This window comes from Pan paniscus, chromosome 1 (assembly GCF_029289425.2).
Source record: "Pan paniscus chromosome 1, NHGRI_mPanPan1-v2.0_pri, whole genome shotgun sequence".
Taxonomy (NCBI): Eukaryota; Metazoa; Chordata; class Mammalia; order Primates; family Hominidae; genus Pan; species Pan paniscus.
In genome coordinates this window covers 162583218-162601026 of record NC_073249.2, presented here as the reverse complement: position 1 = coordinate 162601026, position 17809 = coordinate 162583218, and the positions used below count along the sequence as shown (strand labels likewise).

The 17809-nt window shown below is 40.0% G+C and overlaps 1 protein-coding gene across 8 annotated transcripts in view; it reads left to right on the top strand.

Annotated features, from left to right (window-relative positions):
* Positions 1-12996, top strand: part of UBE2U (ubiquitin conjugating enzyme E2 U) — a 64285-nt gene extending 51289 nt beyond the window's left edge. For 2 of the 8 annotated variants that reach the window (XM_034966622.4, XM_034966616.2), the window contains 2 exons: positions 6206-6300; positions 12640-12994. In XM_034966622.4, the coding sequence (XP_034822513.1) occupies positions 6206-6300; positions 12640-12824 (280 nt within the window). In that variant the 3' untranslated portion in view covers positions 12825-12994. Of the gene's footprint in view, positions 1-6205; positions 6301-12639 lie in introns of those variants that run through there. The other 6 variants (XM_055117865.3, XM_055091742.1, XM_055091764.3 and 3 more) reach the window with 4 other exon arrangements.
* Positions 12997-17809: the final 4813 nt, after the last annotated feature.

Below are 17809 nucleotides of genomic sequence, written 5' to 3'. Positions count from 1 at the left end.
AGATATTCAATACCTGAATTCAGCTCTGGGTCAGGTGGACCTAATAGATATCTACACAACTCTCCACCCAAAAACAACAAAATATACATTGTTCTCATTGACACACAGCACTTACTTTAAAATTCATTGCATAATCAGAAGTAAAACACTCAGCAAATGCAAAGGAACTGAAGTCATAACAGACTTTCAGACCACAGCGCAATCAAATTAGAACTCAAGATTAAGAAATTCACTCAAAATTATACAACTAAATGGAAATTGAGCAACCTGCTCCTGAAATTGAACAACGTGCTCTTGAATGACTCCTGGGTAAATAATGAAATTAAGGGAGAAATCAAGAAGTTACTTGAAAGAAATAAGAACCAAGAGATGATGTACCAGAGTCTCTGGGATACAGCTAAAGTGGTGTTGAGAGGGAAATTTATAGCACTAAATCATCAAAAAGCTAGAAAGATCTCAAGTTAACAATCTAACGTCACAACTAAAAGAACTAGAGAACCAAGAGCAAACAAACCCCAAAGCTAATAGAAGACAAGAAATAACCAAGATCAGAGTGGAACTGAATGAGATAGAGACACAAAAAACCCTTAAAAAATCAACAAATTCAGGAGCTGTGTTTTTGGAAAAAAAATTAATAAAATAGACCACTAGCTAGACTAATAAAGAAGAAAAGAGAGTAGAATCAAATAAACACAGTCAGAAATGATAAGGGAGATATCACCACTTACCCCACAGAAATACAAACAACAACCAGAGAATACTATAAACACCCCTGTGCACATAAACTGGAAAATCTAGAAGAAATGGATAAATTTCTGGACACACACACCTTCCCAAGACTGAACCAGGAAGAAATCGAATCCCTGAATTGACCAATAATGAGTTCTGAAATTGAGGCAATAATAGCCTACCAACCAAAAAAAAAGCTCAGAACCAGACAGATTCACAGCTGAATTCTACCAGAGGTACAGAGAAGGGCTGGTACCATTTCTACTGAAACTATTCCAAAAAAAATTAAAGAGACTCCTCCTTAACTCATTTTATGAAGTCAGCATCATCCTGATGCCAAAACCTGGCAGAGATACAACAAGAAACAAGAAAACTTCAGGCCAATGTCCCTGATGAACATTGACGCAAAAATCCTCAATAAAATACTGGCCAACTGAATCTAGCAGCACATCAAAAAACGTATCGACCACAATCAAGTTGGCTTCATCCTAGGGTGCAAGGTTGGCTCAACATACACAAATCAATAAATGTGATTCATCACATAAACAGAACTACTGAATAGGCAAAAGCTGGAAGCATTCCCCTTGAAAACCGTCACAAGACAAGGATGCCCTCTCTCACCGCTCTTATTCAACATAGTATTGGAAGTTCTGGCCAGGGCAATTAGGCAAGAGAAAGAAATAAAGGGTATTCAAATAGGAAGAGAGGGAGTTATCTTCAAATTATCTTTGTTTGCTGATACCATGATCCTATGTCTAGAAAACCCCATGGTCTCAGCCCAAAAGCTTCTTAAGCTGATAAGCAACTTCAGCAAAGTCTCAGGATACAAAATCAATGTGCAAAAATTGCTATTATTCCTATACACCAATCAACAGGCAAGCAGAGTCAAATCATGAATGAACTCCCATTCACAATTGCTACAAAAAGAATAAAATACCTAGGAATACAGCTAACAAGGGAAGTGAAGGACCTCTTCACAGAGAACCACAAACCACTGTTCAAAAAAATCAGAGGACACGAACAAATGGAAAAACATTCCATGCTCATGGATAGACAGAATCAATATTGTGAAAATGGCCATACTGCCCAAAGTGATTTATAGATTCAATGCTATTCCCATTAAACTACCATTGACATTCTTCACAGAATTAGAAGAAATTATTTTAAAATATGTATGGACCAAAAAAGAACCCAAGTAGCCAAGACAATCCTAAGCAAAAAGAAAAAAGCTGGAGGCATCATGCTACCCAACTTCAAACTACACTGCAAGGCTACTGTAACCAAAACAGCATGATACTAGTACAAGAACAGAGACATAGACCAATGGAACAGAATAGAGAACTCAGAAATAAGACCACATACCTACAACTGTCTGATCTTCAACAAACTTGACAAAAACAAGCAATGGGGAAAGAATTCCCTATTTAATAAATGGTGCTGGGAAAACTAGCTAGCCATATGCAGAAAATTGAAAGTGGACCCCTTCCTTCCACCTTACACAAAAATTAACTCAAGATGGATTAGAGACTTAAATGTAAAACTCAAAACTATAAAAACCCTAGATGAAAATCTAGGCAATACCATTCAGGACATAGGCACGGGCAAAGATTTCATGATGAAAATGCCAAAAGCAATTGCAACAAAAACAAAAATTGACAAATGGGATCTAATGAAAGAGCTTCTGCACAGCAAAGGAAACTATCATCAGAGTGAACAGACAACCTAAAGAAAGAGAGAAAAATTTTGCCATCTATCCATCTGATGTCTATCCAGCATCTACAAGGGACTTAAACAAATTTACAGGAAAAAAAAACCATTAAAATATGGGCAAAGGACATGAACAGAAGCTTCTCAAAAGAAGATATACATGCAGCCAACAAACATATGGAAAAAAGCTCAACTTGACTGATCATTAGAGAAATGTAAATCAAAACCACAATGAGATAATCAAAACCACAGCTCATGCCAGTCAGAATGGCGATTATTAAAAAATCAAAAAACAACAGATGCTGGCAAGGTTGCAGAAAAAAAGGAACACTTTTACACTGTTGGTGGGTGTGTAAATTAGTTCAACCATTGTGGAAGACAGTGTGGTGATTCCTCAAAGACCTAGAGGCAGAAATACTATTTGACTCAGCAGTTCAAATCCTGGGTATATACCCAAAGGAATATAAATCATTCTGTTATAAGGACACATGCATGCCTATGTTCATTGCAGCACTATTCACAAGAGCAAAGACATGGAATCAACCCAAATGCCCTTCAATGATAGACTGGAAAAAGAAAATGTGGTACATACACACCATGGAATACTATGCAGCCACAAAAAAGAACGAGATCATGTCCTTTGCAGGGTCATGGATGGAGTCAGAAGCCATTATCCTCAGCAAACTAACACAGGAACAGAAAACCAAACACCATATGTTCTCACCTAGAAGTGGGAGCTGAATGATGAGAGCTTATGGACACATGACAGGGAACAACACACACTGAGGCCTGTTGGTGAGGGGGGTGTGTTGGGGGATGGAGAGCATCAGGAAGAATAGCTAATGGATGCTGGGCTTAGTACATAGGTGATGGGATGATCTGTGCAGTAATCCACCATGGCACACGTTTACCTATGTAACAAACCTGCACATCTTGTACATGTACCCCTGAACTTAAAATAAAAGTTGAAGATAAAAAAGACTAACTATATGTTATGTGAATTTCACCCCAATAAACTTTTCATATAAAATTAAAATTAAAATCTCTCAAAGATGGGAGAGAGTTTTAAAATAAAAGATAAAGGAGATTTTCACACATTGAAAAAAAAAACTCTCAGTAAATTAAGAATAGGAAAGAACTTCCTCAACCTGATAAAGCATATTTATTTCCATAACTATAGCCAACATCATATATAATGCTAAAAAAACTGAATGTTTGCCCTGAATGTCAGAAACAAGGCAAGGATGTCTGTTCTCACTACTTTCACACATTTTATTGGAGGCTTTATTTTCACTATAGCATGTATCACTACTGATTTATCTTGATTTTTATATTTGTTCATTTTTGTCTCTTCCATGAAGTCAGAGACCTTGTCTGTCTTGTTCTTCCTATATTATTAGCTTCTAAAATAGTGTCTGGCACAAGGTTGGTGTTCAATGAATATTTATTAAATGAATGAACTTTCTGGTAGTATTGTATAAGTGAGGTACACTTGTGTGACAAAAACGTTTCTTTTTTTTTATACTTTAAGTTCTAGTGTACATGTGCACAACGTGCAGGTTTGTTACATAGGTATATATGTGCCGTGTTGTTTTGCTGCACCCATTAACTCGTCATTTACATTAGGTATTTCTTTTAATGCTATCCCTCCCCCATCCCCCCACCCCATGACAGGTCCCCTTGTGTGATGTTCCCCGCCCCGTGTCCAGTTGTTCTCATTGTTCAGTTCCCAGCTATGAGTGAGAACATGCAGTGTTTGGTTTTCTGTCCTTGTGATAGTTTGCTCAGAATGATGGTTTCCAGCTTCATCCATGTCCCTGCAAAGGACATGAACTCATCCTTTTTTATGGTTGCATAGTATTCCATGGTATATATGTGCCACATTTTCTTAATCCAGTCTATCATAGATGGACATTTGGGTTGGTTCCAAGTCTTTGCTATTGTGAATAGTGCCACAATAAACATATGTGTGCCTGTGTCTTTATAGTAGCATGATTTACAATCCTTTGGGTATATACCCAGTAATGGGATTGCTGGATCAAATGGTATTTCTAGTTCTAGATCCTTGAGGAATTGCCACACTGTCTTCCACAATGGTTGAACTAGTTTACACTCCCACCAACAGTGTAAAAGCGTTTCTATTTCCCCACATCCTCTCCAACATCTGTTGTTTCCTGACTTTTTAATGATCGTCATTCTAACTGGTGTGAGATGGTATCTCATTGTGGTTTTGATTTGCATTTCTCTGATGGCCAGTGATGATGAGCATTTTTTCACGTGTCTGTTGGCTGCATAAATGTCTTCTTTTGAGAAGTGTCTGTTCATATCCTTTGCCCACTTTTTGATGGGGTTGTTTGTTTTTTTCTTGTAAATTTGTTTAAGTTCTTTGTAGATTCTGGGTATTACCCCTTTGTCAGATGGGTAGGTTGCAAAAATGTTCTCCCATTCTGTAGGTTGCCTGTTCACTCTGATGGTAGTTTCTTTTGCTGTGCAGAAGCTCTTTAGTTTAATTAGATCCCATTTGTCAAGTTTGGCTTTTGTTGCCGTTGCTTTTGGTGTTTTAGTCATGAAGTCCTTGCCCATGCCTATGTCCTGAATGGTATTGCCTAGATTTTCTTCTAGGGTTTTTATGGTTTTAGGTCTAACATTTAAGTCTTTAATTCATCTTGAATTAATTTTTGTATAAGATGTAAGGAAGGGATCCAGTTTCAGCTTTCTACATATGGCTAGCCAGTTTTCCCAGCACCATTTATTAAATAGGGAATCCTTTCCCCATTTCTTGTTTTTGACAAAAACATTTCTATGCCACCTACTTTTCTTCAAGAAAACTTTGTTGCCGAAAGTTTTCTTTTCATTATGTACCCCAAAAAGTAGTCGTCCCCCAAAAAAATTTTGTAAAATTTTTGATTTCCATATGTAAACTCTTTCTCCAAGGAAATGCTCTCATAGCTTGACTTGGGCTCATTGATGTCTCCCATAAGCCTGTTGTTTTATCCAGGATGAGTCATTAATTTTTCTGATAGAATTTCTCCCCTGTGTAGTGGGTTGAATCATGTCCCCACAAAACAAACACCTGTCCCCCCAGAACCTCAGCATATGACCTTATTTCAAAATAGGGTCTTTGCAGATATAAATAGTAATTAGTTAAGATTAGGCTATACTAGATTTAGGTGGACCCTGAGTCCAATGACTGTTGTCCTTATAAGAGAGCAGAACTACAGAGACCCACACGGAAAAGGTCATGTGACATTGGAAGCAGAGACTGGAGTGATGCAGCTATAAGCCATACAATGTAAAGGATTGCTGACAGCCAGCAGAAGCTAGGAAGAGGCAATAGAAGATTCTTCCCTAGGGCTTTCCGAGGGAGGGAGGCCCTGCTGCCACCTTGATCCCCAACATCTAGCCTCCAGAACTATGAGAGAATACATTTCTGTTATTTTAAGTCACCAAGTTTGTGGTCATTTGTTAAGGTGGCCCAAGGAAACTAATATACCTTGCTATACCACATGATGTTTTTATTACTTTTACAATAGTAAACTTATGTCATATTCATTTGCTTTTCCAACTTCTATTCTGTTGGAAAGCACATACTGAAATAATTTTACTTTACCATTAAATTAGTCAAGACTCAGAATGGTTCCATATTCAAAGCCTATTGTTCTACTTTTATGTTTCATTTCATTTGTTTCACTTATTTTTCTCAGAAGTAAATATACCCTTACCAAAATTCATTTGGGAATTTAGTTAATTTTTCTTTGTCTCTTTCTAGGTATTCTGTTATCAAGTGTTGGCTTGCTAGAAAAAATAGAATGCCTCATGAAGTCAATCACTCAATGGAAGAAATTAAGCTCTGCCCAACTCTAAGTAAATCGATTCACTCTATTTGTTTTGCTTTTATAACTAACATATTATGCATAATATGCATAACTTTAAACTTTTTTCCATTTAAGTAAGTTGGAATATATGAGGGCTAATCCTTGTGTTCTCCTTTTAAGATTGCTTTAACTTTTTCTGACTTTCCAAATTAATTTGGTAAATTAGTCACATAGGAATTGGAACTTTAACAGAATTGAATTACTTATATTTTCAAGCTTACTACCCTTTAATAGGTTGATATACAATTTGAAATTTTAAGGCTAAGTTTCAAAATATGAAAAAGCAGCCAAAACACACAGAGCACTAATAAACTGATCCCTAAAACTCATTGTGTATTCAAAGATATATGCAATATGGCTGAAAAGAAAGAAACAATGCTGAGTTGTTTTTCGTGCTCTTTTAAAAATTACCATTTACTTGTTGGGATAGGTTGAGAGCGAGTCTTCAGCCGGGAGAGCTGGTAACTTACCATGGAAGTCAGCTGGTATAGAGGGGAAAGCATGACATTTGGGCATAGAGAACTTAGGTTCAGATTCCAGTTCTGTGCTATTATGGAAAGGTCACTCAACCTCTGAACTTAGTTTTTTTCATCCTTAGCTGGTACTGTGTATGTGGAAGATGTTCAACAAATCCTAGTTGCTAAAAATCTGCCCTTACTCACAGGATTCTTATGACTAAGTGACTCCATGTATAGACAATTTCTTTGTGAACTGAAAAGTATAAAAAAAAATAGTTACTGTTTTTTCCTGTCACCTGGCCACTAAACATAACAGCATATAAATGCCAGGCACAGGCAATCACCTTCATTCAGTGATTCTCCAAGGGCCCTGCCCCCATATCTCCAAGTTTCTTTTCCCTGCTCAGTATCCACCTCTCTCCCTCCTAATTGTTTGGTGTGCCACGCAGATTTCCTCCTCTGTATTATCAGCCTCAGCCTTCTCTATTCAACTCTGCCTTCTTCCAGATTTCAGGGTACCTGTGAGGTAAGAAATGTTGCCTTCTCCAGCCTTGCTCTTTGCTTTCTCCATGATTTCCCTACTCCCCTCTGCAATCTCTTTCAACATCCCCACCATCTTCACCAGTGGAAGAGATCAGTTGGTTAAGTTGATGTGATTACAGTAATTTTTGTCTATGCTTTGTCAGACTGGTGACAAAGCTATGTCTCTATAGCTCAGCTCTGCTTATGTTTTTACCAGGTCTAAAATACTTTGTTTCCCATTTTCCTTCAGGATAAAATTTAGACTCTTTGACACAGAAAATCCTTAATGCTCTAATACTTGTCTCTGTCTTTGCAGTGACATTCCCTCCCTCTCCCCTTCACAACCTAAATGCTACACTAAGCTAGTGGGTCACGATTGTTTGTTCCCTACCTCATTTCATAAAAAAATTTGAGCAGTACACTGTGTTTTCTCATACCCCTACTCTAAATGCTCTTCTCTCCCCTTCTTTACTTTCTAATGCCTATGCATCCTTTGAGATTCAGTTCGGGTATTACCTTTTTTAGGAAACTTTCTTTGTGGGTTATCATAGCACTTCTACCATAGCCATATCATGCTCTATTTGTTTTCTATTGCTGTGTCACAAATTAGCACACATTGAATGGTTTAAAACAACACACATTTATTATTTTACTGTTTCTGTGGGCCTGGAGTACAGGCACAGCTTAGCTGAATCCTCTGCTTAAGGTCTCAGAAAGCTGCAATCAAGGCTTTGGCTGGGCTGCATTCTCATCCTAGTGGTTTGAATGGGGGAGGAATCTGCTTCCCAGCCCAGTGAGGTTGTCGACAGAATTCATTTTCTTCTGTCTTTAGGAATGAGGGCCCTGGCTTCTGGCTGGGTATATGTGGGAGGCCTCCCTCAGCTGCTGAGGGCTGCACACAGTTCCTTGCCATGTGGGCTCTCCCAGCCTGGCCTCCTACTTTATCCAGCAAGAGTCTTTAGAGCAAGTCTGATAGCAAGATGGAGTCGTATGTGATGTAACATAATCATGTGAGTGAGACCTTATCACTTGCATCCTATTTTATTTGTTAGAAGTCATGGGTCCTAACCACACTCAGAAAGGAGGAGTTTACACTGAGGTGTAAATACCAGGATGCAGGGATTCTAGGGGCCATCTTGGAGTCTGTCCGGCACACATGCTGTGTTATTACTCTCTTTACTGCCTGTCTCCTTTGAAAAAGAGTGAGATTCTTGAGGGAAGGGACTGCTCACCTCCCAATCTTCCACAGCACAGTGGCTGGCATACAGTAGCTATCAATGAGTAAGTAAATAGTAGGATGAAGTAAAATCGTCATGTTTTTATCTGCCTTGTGATTTGGGGGAAAAAAAGGTGAAAACCCATGATGTGGGAAAAAGGCAAGCTGGAAGAGACAACATTTTAAGTTTAATGTCCAGAAACTGGTTAACGCTCCAGTGCTGAGCCTTGTCCTCTTTAATCATGGAATAGACTCCTTTCTGTCTACTCTGGAAGAAACTATACCTGAGAGGTTGTGTTAAATTTGATTATTGTTCAGAAATATTCATTCCTGCTCCACCTACATGAACAAAATGTATTTCCTTGTGCCTTGACTTTGAGCTTTTCCCTGTGACCTGTTTTCATCAGTGGAATATTAGTGGGTGCAGTGTGCCCCCAGGGTTTGGAAAGGGTTTGCATGATTTGGCTTGCTCTTTTTCTCTTCTGCCATCATCACAAGAGCGTGCCTGGACCGGCCCTGTGATCACAGAGAAAGATTCAAGACATAGATCTGAGCTTGCCCACCCATGTTTCCCAGCCATTCCCCAGCCAAAGAAGCCAACCACCTATTGACCTGCTGACATGTGACCAAAACAAATACTTATTGCTGTATGTCACTAAGATTTTGTGGTTGTTTATTATGTAGCAAGAGAGTTATTATGTAGCGAGAATGAACTTATATAGGATATCAAAGGGAAGTATGACTCAGAAAAGGAAAGAACTGTGTGTCCCTCTTTTGCAGAGAAGGATGGCATGTCATAGTTTGTCAGTGGGAGAAACTCACCAGAGATTTGGCAGGTGGGAGGGAAGTCGAGGACATTATGCTTGGGAAGTTGTTCATATCAGGCATGGTGAGTTCCTCAGATATGGCATTTTCACACATCTCTCCACAGCCTCACTTCACAGACATGATGGCTGCACAAATATCCCCATGAACTCATTGTTTTTGTCCCACTTTGGGTGGCTAAATGTGTGCAGCTTCTTGTACTCTATGAGCTCCTGGTTTCCCACTCGTGTCAGTGCATCAGGCTAAAGTGGGTCACGACTCTTTTTTCAATTCTCCAGCTGTAGCTTCCAGATCTTCACTCCCCTGGGTCCTCCAACAGCTGGATAATCCCACATTCCTGTGTTAGACTCTCACTCTGGTATTACTTGTAGTGGCCCTGTTTTCCTAACTGAACCCAGGCTGAAAACAGGACTGAATAGAAATAAACCATTTGGCAATCATCAAAGCCCATCAGTCAGCACAGATTTTAATATCTTTATTAGCTAAACTATTTTCAGATTAAAAATAAATTATCAGAGGCAGAGTTTCCATGATCCAACCCAAGAAAGGCATGGAAAATATAAGGCAGTTAGAATTTGTGCTTCCATAACTTATTTTGTTAACATAGTAACAAAATCCCCACCTTTATTACTGATTCCAACCACCAAATCCAAGGTGTCTCAGAGAGATTTATAATGCTTAAGATTTCCTGGAGGAGAGAAATTCAAAATAATATTGTTTTTTATGTTCTAAAGAAACATTTCTATATTTATTTTGCATTATAGTCTGCTGATCTAGCCAGGTTTCTTTTTATGCTTCCTGGGAGTTTTTAACAGGGCAGGAACTAAGAAGGCAGATAGTCAAGGTGGTTGATTCCCAACTTTCATTCCACGCCAGCAACTCACGTCAGCCAATCATGGTGATCCCATTTCCCTTCCCAGTAACTAGTTTAGAAATAGGGCGAGGCGCGATGGCTCACGCCTGTAATCCCAACACTTTGGGAGGCCAAGGTGGGTGGATCACCTGAGGTCAGGAGTTTGAGACCAGCCTGGCCAACATGGTAAAACCCCATCCCTACTAAAAAAAAAAATTAGCTGGGCATGGTGGTGAATGCCTGTAGTCCCAGTTACTTGGGAGGCTGAGGTGAGAGAATCACTTGATCCCAGGAGGCAGAGGTTGCAGTGAGCTGAAAGCACGCCACCGCACTCCAGCCTGGACAATGGGAGTGAAACCCTGCCTCAAAAAAAAAATTAAATTAAATTAAATTAAATTAAATTAAATTAAAAGAAATGGCATGTGACAGGATCCTGCTTGAGGGGAAATATGCTGGGCGCTTCAGGGGATGGTTTTGCCGTCCACTCTTAAAAATGAGATCTTGGTGAGAAGATCGCTTTTTCCTCTGGATGTTGCTGTGTCCGGTGTGGTTACTAGAATGGCCGTAGCTCTCTTGCTATGCACCTGAAGATGAAGACAACACCTCAGTTAGCAAAGCAAGCAGTAAGAAGAGCTGTGTCCTTCGTGACATTGTGGAGTCACTGCAACATTCAATCTTGCTCTCCACTCTGGCTTTTCTCTTATGTGAGATAAAACACTCTCCTATTGTTTAAACTGGGTTGACTTGGCTTTATATTTCTTGTAATCAAAAGCATGTGGAGTCAGAAAGGCCCAAACATTGTTAGAAAGAACTGGAGTTAGTCCATCAATAATATGTTCATGGAAAGTAAAGTAGATGCTTTTCTCAAGGCACAGACAGAATTTAGTTTTAAATTAATTACAACTAAATATTAGTACCAAAAGTACAAAAAATTAAAAATCACTGTGGGCCTCAGGATAACCATAGGATAATGGTGACTGTGTAAACTCAAATCTCTCTGTGTATCTTTCTCTCTTTGTTTTGTTTTGAGAGGGAGTCTCACTCTGTCACCCAGGCTGGAGTGCAGTGGGTCAATCTCAGCTCACTGCAACCTCTGCCTTCCGGGTTCAAGTGAGTCTCCTGCCTCAGCCTCCAGAGCAGCTGAAATTACAGGCTCCTGCCACCACACCCAGCTAATTTTTGTATTTTAGTAGAGACAGGGTTTCACCATGTTGGGCAGGCTGGTCTCGAACCCCTGACCTCAAGGGATCCACCTGCCTTGGCTTCCCAAAATGCTGGGATTACAGGTGTAAGCCACCATGCCCAGTCTGTCTGTGTATCTTTCTATAAACCAAAGACAGAAGGAAAACAAGTCACTTGTAGCCCATGTCTATAACATTAGAAGACAGCAAATATTACAGGGTTTATTTCATGTGTGAGGGAAATAAACATATGAGGCAAACAAAATTTGTCCTGGAACCCATAATCGGCAGTGAATCCGGTGACAACTAGAAAAAAGGGAAGAGAATGCAGTGAGATTTTAGAGTTAACAGAACATAAATAGTACCAGCTAGAGTTCATCCCCAGAAAGCAAGGTCCCCATGCTGTGTGGAAATATAGATCTAGAAATATAGACATTGTATCTATATTCTCCTTTTGAAAAGTATAATCAGTTTATTTCCCTGTTTACAAGGCCTATAAGATAAAGATGAAAGTCCTTTGCATGATATATGAGGCTTTCCTGATCTGGCTTCAGCCTCCCTTCCAGCTCCACGAAACTTTCTGTATACTATAACATTGTGTTTTTGGATAGACAGATCTGGGACGAGTCTTGTTATTAGCTGGATATCTTTGATCAAGTTACTACAGGTTGCTCAGCCTCAGTTTCCTCATCTGTAAAATAAGAATAATAATACCTGCCCATCACATGGGTTGTGTCTGAGTTAAATAATATTATAGCTGTCGACTGCTTAGCACTGCACCTGGCACAGTGGAAGCGTGGGAGAATCCATTCTGATCACCCCTAACCCTGTCAAGTCCTCTCATACCTTTGTGCTTATATGATGTGTGCTGTTTCTTCTATCTAACGTGTTCTGACCTCCCTTCTCTGTCTAACAAACTGGTCTTCCTGTTTCAAAGTCCGAGTCAGTTTTCACTTAGACACAGTGATTCCCTCCCTGTGCTCCCAAAGCAGCTTTTCCCTTGCACATCAACTGGCCCTTAGCAGAGACCCAGTAAATATATATGCTAAATGAATGAACTAACAAAGCATCAAAAGATTGAGCAAGATGGAAAGAATGATTTTTGACAAATAAAGTTACTTATAAAACATGAAGTTTAGAAAGTGTAAAAAAGGTTGCTCACATTCATTCAGATGGTCTTTGGCATTATCCTACAAATGCAGGAACGCTTCTCTTTTTATTGTTTTTCTTATTATGTCTATTAAATTTCTATTTTTTATAATTCCCACCACAGATGAAATTTTTCTTGAGTCACCAACTGCAATAAATAGCATCACAGACATTTATGAAAGAGAAGAGGAGGGGTGGAAGAGTGACACTTCATTATATGAAAATGACACAGATGAGCCCAGGGAAGAGGAAGTGGAAGATCTGATCTCTTGGACCAATACTCTCAATATAAATACTTTAGAAGATTAAGCAGAACATTATCAGATTCAAAAAATAAACAGCCTCCGCCATAGCCCAGCGTTGTGGAGCAATTTTGGAAGACTCTCAGAACTTGGATTTCATTTTGTTCAAGTTGTTCTCACCCACTCACTGCAAGTACAAATTAGAAATATAAGTACAAATCAGTAAAGATGTTGCTATGACTTTTTTGAGTGCTACTCCTTTAGAACGAAGTTACCAAAGTTAGGGGTGTTCATTGCCATATGCCAATCAATGGTGTGACACTCCCACAGTTGTTAGGCTACTGGACACAAGTTTTTGCAGGCAGAGAATGGGTCAGAAAGAGGTTGGGATAGGAGGGGAGCAATTAAGAGCTTCAGAGGCTGGACATGACCCCAAGTAGCGGGATCTATACATGGACCTACATCTGCCTAGTTTCTTGTCTTGTTTCCTCCATATTCAAGGAATGAGATGTCGCTATTTACTAATGTTTCTCTTCTGTTTTATCCCAGAGTACGTGCCATTTTCTCTTAAACCTTGACCTTCTATCTCCTCGTATTCTTATAACTTTTTTCTCTGTCTCTTTTTGCCATATTGTCTCAACCTACACATGTGCTTGGGTCTCTCCTATTCTAAAATATGTCTCTGCCTTTGACCCCCAACTCTGCTTGCCTCACCAGTATTCACTCATTTTTCCAGTCAGATTTATTGATCTGCCTTCCGGGTTCAATATTTAGCTGAATATTTAGCTAGCCAGGAAAGTGTCAAGAGACCAGATATGTGTAGTAGAGCTTTCGGGTGGCACATGCCCATAGTCCTAGCTACTCAGGAGGCTGTGGTGGGAGGATTGCTTGAGCCTGGGAGATCGAGGCTGCAGTGATCTGTGATCATGTCACTGCACTCCACTCTGGGCAACAGAGCAAGACCTTGTCTCAAAAAAAAAAAAAAAAAAAAAAAAACAGAACAAACACACCTAGGTTTCTATGGTTGTTGAGAAAAACCAAATAAATGCATCAATACATTAATATTTATGAAGTTCTAATAATAGCACCTGGCCTATAGTAAGCACTATATTTGTGTTTGATCAAATAAAAAACAAAATTTACTTCTATTTAGTTAATTGATCCCATGCACTATGAAAGAAATTCAGATTCAGGGGGCCTGAACTGAAGTCTATAAACCTGCAGTTTTAAAAATTACCCCAGCTGGCCGGGCACGGTGGCTCACGCCTGTAATCCCAGCACTTTGGGAGGCTGAGGCGGGCGGATCATGAGGTCAGGAGATCGAGACCATCCTGGCTGACACGGTGAAACCCCGTCTCTACTAAAGATACAAAAAATTAGCCGGGCATGGTGGCGGGTGCCTGTAGTCCCAGCTACTTGGGAGGCTGAAGCAGGAGAATAGCGTGAACCCGGGAAGCGGAGCTTGCAGTGAGCCGAGATCGCGCCACTGCACTCCAGCCTAGGCGACAGAGGGAGACTCCGTCAAAAAAACCCAAAAAACAAAAAACAAAAAAACAGCTGATTCTGATGAAGATGATTAGTGGATGACACTTTGAGACACAATGTAATTCTGAGATTAATTTCAAATATGATTAACATGGCATGCCAAATCGTGCCATTTGATAACGGAGTGTGTCATGTATAGTAAAACTCCACAACTGACGCATACCCTCCACTGGATATGACGTCAGATCTGAAGTTAAGGTTCTATAGGAACGCGAGGCCCCAGCCCCCTTGTGATCAGTCTGGATGGATTCTGAAAAGAGAGGAGAAGAGAGAAGCAGGGAATTTCATTTTTTAAAATGTTCTAAATTAGCCGGGAGTGGTGGCGCATTCTTGTAGTCCCAGCTGCTAGGGAGGCCTGGGGCACGAGATTCGCTTGAACCCGGGAGGCGGAGGTTGTAGTGGGCAGAGACCGCGCCACTGCACTCCAAACTGGGCGACAGAGCAGGATTCCGTCTTAAAAGTATAAAATAAAAATAAAAGTAAATAAAATAAATATTATAAAATTTTGCATTTACGTCATTGTCAGTATTTTTTAAACTTGCGTTGTTATTTAGACTCCGCTTCCCCTCCAGATGGCGCCAGTTAGCTATTTCATGCACTTCAGTCTTAAGGGACACTCTTCACTGGAAGCCAGGCACCAAGCCTCCTTATGCTTTTTAAAGGCTCGTATGGCACATGACCACTTTATAAGAGCGGAATACTTTGTTTTCCCTCCCAAGGAAGATGTTTACTCAGTACTAGGAAAGATTTACTAAAAGAAAAATAGCCCAGAGCTTACAAATTACTCACGTTGATAAAATCATAGAGCCAACCTGGAGAAATCAGTCAGTCCTCACCACTGGCTTCAGGCAGGACCACACAGAAACCACCCTCTTGTAGATGAGAATGAGCCTGAGTTTTGTTTAATGACTTCCAGACAGCAGTGCATCCACTGAGAACTGCTGTCCCTCCTACCTGAGGGAGGGAGGGACTTCCCTAGGGGCTGACAGTTAGAAGGCTCCGGGGCCTGCCTGCCACCTAGACCTCCTTTGCCTCCCTGCTGCTCCCTTACAGGCCATGGATGCCCCTAACGAGGAGATGGCAGCGATGGTGTTGGCTGGGAGATGAAGGGGGATCCTGTGCCTCTCTGTTATTTGGCAGTTAACTAAGAATATACAGAGACCCAGAGTTAAATTTAAGCCACTCTCTCCAGAGGGTGAGATCTCAAACCTTATCTAAATATTCAACTCCAGTATTTAACCACCTCCCAGGAGAGAGTTCTTTTTGGTTAATCTGATTCCTAGATGCAAAAGTATAAGCCCACTTGATTTGGGGTTTTCATCATAAAAGATGGAGTGCAGCTGGCTCTCATTTTCTGAGCAATATCCCTTAAGAGATCTGAAGGCTAATTTTAAATGTTCTATACCCTTCTGCGATCTGTACTAACCAACCCCAGACCTTTTCATTCTTTGTTATGGCCTCTCAATGTTCAAACCCTCTCCCCGACTCTTCATCTCACTTTCAAGTTCTAAGGACCAGACTGGAATCTAAATGAAAAGTGATCACTTGAACAGCCAAGGGTAATTATATTTACAAGTTGAATTCTGTTTCAACAAATACAATTACAACATCCATCCTGATCTCCTGAGGCTTTTTGCATGTCTCAATAACTAGCTCATGTTAACAATGCTTCACCGATAGAAAAAAAATGTTTTCTATAGAGGAGAAAATTGTATATACTAGATGTGTTCACAAGTTGCCATCCATTTTTAAGTAAAACTTCATAACTAAGATATTGTTCTCATTAAGTAAGTGTATGTACAATAATTAACTTAGAATATGTCTAAAATAAACCTCAATGTCACCAGTGAGGGCTACTAATAAGATGATATTACTTTAGTGTTCAAAATTGTTTAAATAACTCTGAGTTCTCATATTGTGTCATATAAGTCAACTTTTTCCTACGTTCCGTGGCAAATAACAAAAGACCTACTAGAGGATTAAAGAGGTAGAGACTCATTTTTTTTTTCTTCCCACAAAATAAGGAGCCCTTAGGTGGGCAGTTGCTGGCATTGGTTCAGCTAGTTGGGCAATGAAGCCATCAAAGACCAAGCTTTTTCTCTTTCCTCGCTACCATTTTTAGGATGTTGGCTTTTGTCTCCATGCCTTTTGCTTCTTGATTACAAGATGGCTGCTAGAAGGCTGGGCATAGTGGCTCACACCTGTAATCCCAGCACTTTGGAAGACCGAGGCAGAAGGATTGCTTGAGCCCAGGAGTTTGAGGCCAACCTAGGCAACATAGTGAGATCCTGTTTCTACTAAAAAATTTTTTTACAGTTAGCCGGGCATGGTGGCCTGCACCTCAGGAAGGTGAGGCAGGAGGATAGCTTGAGCCCAAGAGCTCTAGGTTGCAGTAAGTTATGATCATACACCACTGCACTCTAGCCTGGGCAACAGAGTAAGACTGTCTTACAAAAAAAAAAAAAAAAAAAAAAAGGCTGATACAGTTCCAGACTTCGTCTGTTTGTTCAAGATAGGAGGAAGGGAAGAAGAGGGAAGGGAAGTGATGCTGGCTGCTACTTCTGTTCTAGAGCAAAGGGTGACTCAGTGTCCTCAATGCTAGAAACCAAACTGGTAGCAAAATTTTTAAAAGTCGGTTCTGTTAATAATATAGTTTATCCATACTCACTTAGTCGTTCATTGATGATTCAATGGGTAGTTTACAGTAGCCTTTACCACATTTTAATATGCATTAATAATTGATAAGTGAGAGAAAGGATAATTTTATATATTTTTTAAAATATTTTACATTATTGTATTTTTGCACTTGCAGAAATGTCTGACTCACTTTGAAGAGGATGGGAGACAGAGAATTCTAGGCACGTACATCTTGGTTAGGTGACCAAATATTCTGGGTGGGCTAGGACAGGGGTTTCTAAGATTTTCTGTGAAATTCATCAACATAAAAGGGACCTAATCCTGGATTTTCCTTTAAGTACTTTCTTCCCAGTCTTAAAATAGATTAGAATAAATGAACTGTGGGATGATTAGGCCCACGCTGCATTTCAGAATTTGTAGGCTTCAATGGTGTAAACAGTCCATTAACACGTCATAAACTAGGATGTTCTTAGGTCATAATGCATTGGAACACAGGTAGCAGCAGTCAGGCTGGTCAGTCCAGGTGGCCCCAGAAAGAGATGGCCTAATGTCAGCCTTCAATGTAAGATGCAGGTCTAGAATCCAAGAGACCTAGACAGGGCCTGGGAGAACAGGTGCTCTATGATCAAGAGCAATTTGGTTAATATTTAGGGGGAGTAAACTATAGTGCTCTGGACCTGGGGGTTTGGTGGGGAATAAGATTCAACATTCAAGACTTTGCCATGTTAGAAAAGCTCTGAGTTGCACAGCTGATTTCACTCTGTCAATAAGAACATTCTGAGACTTAAGTATCCAGGTCCTCTAGACCTGGGGACCCCCAGTTGATAGCCTGATTGATAAAATTTTAAGTCCTGTGCCATTTTCCCATGT